Below are 7,508 nucleotides of genomic sequence, written 5' to 3' on the forward strand. Positions count from 1 at the left end.
AAATTTCCTTCACGAGTGTCCTCCATCATTACTTAATAGAGCCGATTTAGACCCTATTAGGCGGAGATTTCACATTTCACCTAAAGTAGAGCTCTTATTGCTTGGTCCCGGTGATTAGGCTGAGACCGTGAAAGATGGATATTTGTGTGTCCATGAGATTTTTTTGGAAAAGTGTGGGCTTAGGTTTCCAATTCCTAGACTTATCTTAGGTTATATGGCTCAGATGGAAGTGACTCTCCACAACTCACCCCATCCTCCTTGAGGATCATGTGTGGGATGCTTACCTTGGCTGACGAGTTGGGTGTAAAGATTTCCCTAAATGACCTAATTCGCCTTATCACGACAAAGAGGAATTATCGTCATCCCGAGACTTTCTACTTTTCGTGGAAGGCGGGGGTGACCATAATTCAGGGGATCCCTACAAGGGATGATAGGTGGGTTGAGAAGTATTTTTTTTGTTAGGGTCTCTGAGCTCACCGTGGGTGGTCACGCCGGTCTGGTCCGCTTCAACTGGTCTAGTGCAGCGGGTTAGGCTTTTTTTTTTATTTCCTCTGTCGTCTCGGGCTTCTTTCTTTCTGATGTTATTTTATGGTTTGTTGTGCAGTTTCTCTTAAGACTATCACTTCCGACGATCGGTTTCAGGAGATCGCCAAGACGCTTCGGAGTGGACCTGTGGCCAGTGTCCAAATTGAGTCATGACTTTTTTGGATGAATCAATACATTGTTTCTAACTTATTCGCAAGCGACAAAGGAGTTGGAGAAATAACAGCTAGAATGGTAAAATGGTAATTTTGTAAATCTCATCTAGCTGATGATATTCATGAAGGGTAAACACAGATAAAATTCAGTGGATCCACTCATTACAATTAAGTAGAATTCTTGAGTAAAAAATATATTCATTTGAACCGAGAGATTTCAATGTCAACTCTTTAGTGGAGTCAGTTGACATTAAGCTAGAACTTGAAAAAGGTTTGTGAACTTTTGAGTCCAAGTATGTTAGCTCAAGCTTTGTTCATTTGGATCCATGAGGTCACTACCACAAGTCTTTAGAGTATGATTAGTTAAACTAGAAGCTAAGTCAAAACAAGAACTAGACAAGTTTTACGAAAATTGTCTAAATGATAATTTTGTCTTTTTGGACATATGATGGAATGAATGTCAATAAATAAGTTTTTTGACATTGTCATATGATGACAAATGAATCAAGTCACTCAGCCATAATAAGTTTCATTTCATGGAATTTTATGTGAAAATTCTTAATGGGTTTTTCTTATGTTGTCATGAACAAATAAGACATCTAGAAACGTGTTCTAGAAGCCTTAAGAAACCGTCCATATAAGAGAGAATAAGAGACTTATTTTGTGCACTGATGTATGAAGATACTTGTAAAAAAAAAAAGAGAAAACAAATTTCCTCTAGAAGGAAAGTGGGATTTCGGCCAAGGCTAAGGGAGAAGCAAATGAGGAAACAAATCCAAGGCCTTCTAGAAGGTTATTTGGACGTGTGACATAAGGAAAAGGGAAGCAAATATTTGCTCATGAATATGTGATATTCTATAGAAAAGAGGAAACTTCCTTTTGAAGGTAAACTTCCTCCTATAAATACCCCACCTCATTCACAATTCACAACACACAATTTTAGAGATTGAGAGCTCCTCTCTCTAGAAAAGTGGCAGCCCATCTCTCTCTCTCTCTAACCCTTCTTGTTCTTTTGTTTTGGCACCTAGGTCTTCATTAGACCTAGCATTTGTTTTAGCTCTTTGGCTCATAGACTTGTTCTTGAGTCATCGTGTTTAAAAGTGCCCACACACTAAATCCAACCATTCTCTTAAGACTCTAGTGGTAGAAACTTTCGTTGTTGCTCAATAGGTTCAAGAAAACTAGTGGGAGAGGCGTGCTGCGTGTAGAGACGAACGTTTCAACCTTCCGAAGGCTTCTAAAGGTTCAAGCTCCATTCGAGGTTGGTACCGAGTAAAAATTTAATGTAGTTTTAAAATTTTAAATTATATGTTCATGTGCTTTGTCTAGGTTGTAAAAACGTTTTACGTGTTTAAAGAAATTTTTATATTCTGCCGCTTGCTAGAAGCGATAAAATTTTTCTTAACCCTAGATCTATTCCAACAATCTAACCCTCAGTAAGCGCCAAGCAACGAGAGTCTTGCCATACCACGTCCAACCCTTAGCAAGCCTCAACAGCCATGAGTCTCCTCACGCCACGTTCCATCTCGGTCGAGCCTTCGACCAATTTAAGATCCTCGACCGATCCTCAACCATGGACCACTCTGTCAGCCATTTTGAGACCATATGCCATTAAAGAGTCCTTAGTCAATCCACACCCCAGCCGCCTCGTTCAAATTCATATCTCACAAGCTTCAAAGCATAACTATAAATACCACATCCACTCAAGACATATGGTAAGTTCTTTTTTGGTTAAGAAAACTCTTCCTCATTCACATCTCAACTTCTATAGTCTCTAAAACTCTTGGAGACCAGCTTGATATCATCTAGCTCAATATAATAATTAGACTAATATTAAGTGTCGAAACGCACGTTGAGGGAACCCTTTCGAGACCCTCTTGTTCACGTTTCTGATTTCTTAAGTGAAGAATTCGAAGGATTTGAAGAATCCGAAGGACATGACGGATTCGAAGAACTAGAAGGAATAGAAGAACACAAAGAATCTGAAAAATACGACGAACTAAAAGGACTGGAATGAATCGAAGAACTCAAAGAATAAGATAAATTCGAAAATCACTCTCGATGAGACAAAAGTAGAGAAGCGAAAGATCTCACCATCTCTCAACGCACGCGCGATAATGGGGTACAGTCCTAAATCGAACCGCGTGAAGTTTCGATATGGACTAGTGCCAAGATCTAGTCCTAGACAGGCGGACGATACTGACAAGATTATTTTGTCGGGCAATAAAAATATAAGTGTTGAACTACAAATATCATTAAAAAAGATGATAAGAGATAAATGGATTATTAGATAATTATTCGTCCTACAATAATGTACTAAAATTATAGAACCTTGATTATTATGACCTATAACTGTAAAAGAATTTATAAATCTAACAAAATTTGTTGTTGTTTTGTTTTTTTGTTTTTGTTTTTTTCCCGTAATTGATAGGTAATAAACAAAAACTAGCCCGTACGTGTTGACGGTGCGAAAGAATTAGTATTGCCAACCCTAATTTCCTCTTATGCAATAGAGGAAGGAAACTAGAAGACCAAACGAAGAGCAGTTACTAAGAATAGATAGATAGTAAAAAGTGTTTTTTATTTTTTTTATTTGAGGTTCGATAGATAGTAAAGTGTTAAACACAAAGAAAAAGTGGTCGTGTAAACAGAAACGACGAAAGAAACCGAAACAAGAAAGACATAGGGTAGTTAAAGTGGACTGGGCCGCAACATAACACTCCCCGAGTAGGGTTTTTAAGATTAGGTTGATGTTCCCTTCATCGATTCCCCTTATATTTTGTCTGCCGCACTTTCGATTAGGGTTTTCACAAACACTCTTCACTCTCTCTCTCTCTCTCTCTCTCTTCTCGCTCTTCTCTCTCTCTTTATCAACATCCCAAACACTCTCCCATCTCAACTCTATCGATTCCCCGCTTCATGGACTCGAACAACAACTGAGCAATCACTCGGGATTTCAGGGAGGGTTTTTGAGGGATCGGAAGTGTTTTTCGGAGCTTGATTAGCTTTATCAACAATGTCGTCAGCGAATCCCTTCGGGCTCTTGGAAGACGATGAAGTCGGCGACGTCAATCACCTGGTCGAGGTTCAGCGAAAGAAGCTTGAAGCCGCGGCGGCTGAATCCGCGGCCGCTGAAGCTGCGGCCAAGAAGTCTCAGTCTCAGGCGGCACCGCTTCCCTCCAAGCCCCTCCCTCCCAATCAGGCCGGTCAGTCTCCGATTTTCATTCTTATTTTCTGCCTTCGCTATTTGTTTGTGTTCCGAATATATTGATTACAAAGGATTGGGCTTTTCTTTTTTTGGTTTTTAGGGTTTATGGTTTGGTATACGTTTTATATTTTATTTGTTTGTAACGTTTTCTGTATTCATTTTCTCTTCGTGTAGATTGATTTTATTATCTGTCGGTTGTTGTATATTTTCTGAGCCTGTTTGTTATCTGCTTAAGTATGTTATGGAATCTGAAGGATGGTACAATGCTATTTCAAGTACCGATCTTTGCATGTTAGAGTTCAGATACTTATTGTGATGCGTTTGAACAATTTTACAGCAATGAATAATACTGTATATTCCATTTACCTTGAGAAGTTGCAGTTAGTTAACACATATGGGATTTCATAGATTTAATCTGTAATTTGTACAGTGAAGGAGGCCAGGAGTGAATATGGCCGTGGTGGCGGCCGCGGAGGTGACCGTGGCGGCCGCGGCGGCCGTGGTGGACGTGGATTCAACCGCGAGTCGGACAACAATGAGAACTCGTACGGAAACAACAATGGGTACCCTGGTGGTGGGTACAGGCAATCCGATGAAAGAGATTCAGGGAGAGCCGCCACAGAGAGGCGTGGTGGATATGGTGGTGGTGGAGGTGGACGTGGACCCTACCGCGGAGGTGCCGGCGGCGGCGGTGGCGGTCGCCGCGGTGGCTTCAGCAATGGAGAGGCTGAGGAAGGAGGAGAGCGTCCCAGGAGGACGTATGAGCGCCGTAGCGGAACTGGTCGCGGGTGAGTAAAAACTCTCGATGTGTTGTTGTGGGGTATTAGTGTCTGCGTTTTCTTTAAGCTCTTCTAATGGGGTTTCTTGGTTTTGTCTTGAGCAGGAGTGAGATTAAGAGGGAAGGGTCTGGACGTGGAAACTGGGGAACTACCGCTGATGACATTACTCCGTAATCATCTTATGTTTTCTTTTTAAATCTGATTATTTTCGGTCTTGGATTCTTAGTTTATTGATGATCATTTTTTTGGTTTTCTTGAATTTAAATTTAGGGAGGTTGAGGAGCCGGTGGTGGAAGCCGAGAAGGCTGTTGATGCTGAGAAGCCCGCCGGAGAGGGTGAAGCTGTGGAGGCCAGCAAGGAAGAGCCTGTTGCTGAGCCCGAGAAGGAGCAAGAGGACAAGGTTATCATTTATTTGATTGCTAATTTCTGTTTGTTTGATTTTATTAATAAATATAAACTGGTTTTAATTCTTGATTCATAAAGTTGTGATTTGTAGAACATGTGTAGAGGTTTTAGGAAGGAAGAAATGTATCTTTTGGTATTGTTGTATGTTCTGATTGTATATGCTTGGAATAGGAGATGACTCTCGAAGAGTATGAGAAGGTCCTGGAAGAGAAGAGAAAGGTCCTTGAATCCCTGAAGACCTCCGATGTGAGGAAGGTGGACTCCAAAGAGTTTGAGTCCATGAAGCAGATCTCATGTAAAAAGGAAAACAATGAAATCTTTGCCCAACTGGTAAGGACCAACTTTGAATGATTACAAAGCAAAAGATTCCAATAGCAGAATCAGATGGACTTGACTGGGTGTTTCTTTTTTTTTTCTGCTGTCAGGGTTCTGAGAAGGACAAGCGCAAGGAAGCTGCCCAGAAGGAGGAGAAAGCCAAGAAGGTTTAAAACAATTTGTTTCTATCATTGTGTTTTTACTCGATCCTTTATCTCCGTCTCTATATCAAGACTTGACATTGGGATTGTTGTTTGTGTGTAGTCTGTGAGCATCAACGAGTTTCTGAAGCCGGCTGGTGATAAGAACTACTCGCCAGGTGGCAGGGGCCGTGGGCGTGGCCGCGGAGCGAGGGGCGGTGGATTTGGCGGAGGCTATGCTTCAAGCCATGCTGCGGCGGCACCGTCCATTGAAGATCCTGGTCAGTTCCCGACTCTGGGTGGTAAATGAAAACTCCACCGAAGCAAACTCTCCAAATCACTGCATTTCGCTCGTTAGGGAATTCTTCTCTGGTATCGCTTGATAAACTATTTTGGGTGGCGGGCTTGATCCTATCCTGGCTCTCACCACAAACGAATCTAAAAAAATCCAAAAAAAAAACTCTTTAATGTTATGTCTTTTTTTTTTTCTTTTCTTTGAGTGTAAATTTTAGATCGTTCGTCTCCGAACGAGTCATGGAATCAGTTTTGGTTTTCAATAGGTTGAGAAATTACATTCAGTTATTTTTAATTATTAGTGGTTTGCTTTTTTCCAATTTATTTAGTTACGTCTTGGTTGGAAACATTCCAATGGAATGCTTGTTGAGTTGTCGCTTCAAGTGATCTGATTCGGATTTACCGTAAAATATGTTGGATAAGATTAGGTCAGCAATTTTTCTATAAAGTGTTACTTCCAGACTTCTAGTAAAAAAAAAATAGAAATGTCTTTATGAAATCCTTAAAGGTTAACACTATTTATATCAACGTTGATTTTCGTAAATGAATTGTTTCCCCGCCTAAATTAAATTTATACTATGATCGAGGTAAAAATAACCTAGCCTTAAGAATGTAGTGTCCAGAACATGTAATAGATTAAATAAAACCAAATATTATTTCTTCCCCGAAATATTTTTCAAGTTCAGATTTAAAGAACGAAAGCAAAACTCAACATAGCGTATCTTATCGGCTCGTCCCGTTTTCCCTCGTGTCTCTCACCACCCCAACAGCTAACTTGACCATCCCGCCGATTCCATAAGCCTTTATCAGTGTGTTGTACCCGCGCGGGGCCCCACGATCCCTGAGCTCCGCCAGCACCCCGCCACCTCATCCATTCAGCCTTTTCCTGAGATGTCTGTTAGTTTAAATTGTGTACGCCAAAAGCACAAATGAGGGTTAGGCGGGTTTGTGATCGTATAAAGATGTCAATTTGGCCAGCTTGCCCAGCCCAGCTCTTGGGCTAGCCTCATTGAACTTCAAAACTGGCCAGGCTGGGCTGGGGCTTAGAACCAGTCGTTGATTGGGCCTAAATTTTTGGCGTCGAAAGCGCAGAACCGGCACTGCCTGAGTACAGGCCCAGGCACACTCCAAAATGGATTCTTTGGGAAGACTTTGATTTTGTTTTTTATTTTTTGGTATTGAACTACCGGGGTTACCGGTCGATTCGAATGCGGTACGGCACGGTGACTCTCGATAGCCGGGGACGGAGCTACACTCCAAACATAGGGAGGCTAGTGTAAGAACATATTTCAGGGATTAATTTGTAACTTTTTTAGGGTAAAAATAAGAGATTAAATTTGGATAGAATTGCAAGGGGAGGCTTAAGTCCCTGGTGAGCCCATGCTGCCTCCATCCGTGCCGATAACGATACAAACAAAACCGGAGCGGTTCTGTAAAACCGTCGGTTCCCATCGATATGTGTTGCAGTTTCCGAAACCGCCGAATCCCACAAATACCGGACACTTTTTGGTCTCGTCACGTCCATTTCTCTTGATTACCGTGGGAGTAGAGGATGTAAAAGCCTTATTTTTTTTTTCTCATCGCTCAAGGCCCACGGATAGGTTGATCCACCTCTGGTTGTCAACTAAATGATGGCGAGTCTTGGGGACTATTTTCTTATATATATGAG

General features: G+C 41.4%; 1 protein-coding gene across 1 annotated transcript; it reads left to right on the forward strand.

The window, feature by feature from the left end:
- Positions 1-3,479: 3,479 nt before the first annotated feature.
- On the forward strand, positions 3,480-6,159 carry LOC149404622 (Hyaluronan / mRNA binding family). Its single transcript, XM_089604435.1, has 7 exons — positions 3,480-3,904; positions 4,337-4,694; positions 4,790-4,855; positions 4,956-5,085; positions 5,262-5,420; positions 5,516-5,572; positions 5,670-6,159. Exons 1-7 carry the CDS (start codon positions 3,715-3,717, stop codon positions 5,853-5,855), a joined length of 1,146 nt encoding a protein of 381 aa, XP_089460561.1. The 5' UTR covers positions 3,480-3,714; the 3' UTR covers positions 5,856-6,159.
- The last annotated feature ends 1,349 nt before the right edge of the window (positions 6,160-7,508 follow it).

Source organism: Urtica dioica, chromosome 2, assembly GCF_054948205.1.
Source record: "Urtica dioica subsp. dioica isolate 48M chromosome 2, U.dioica_male_clone48M_v1_H2, whole genome shotgun sequence".
NCBI classification, from domain to species: Eukaryota; Viridiplantae; Streptophyta; class Magnoliopsida; order Rosales; family Urticaceae; genus Urtica; species Urtica dioica.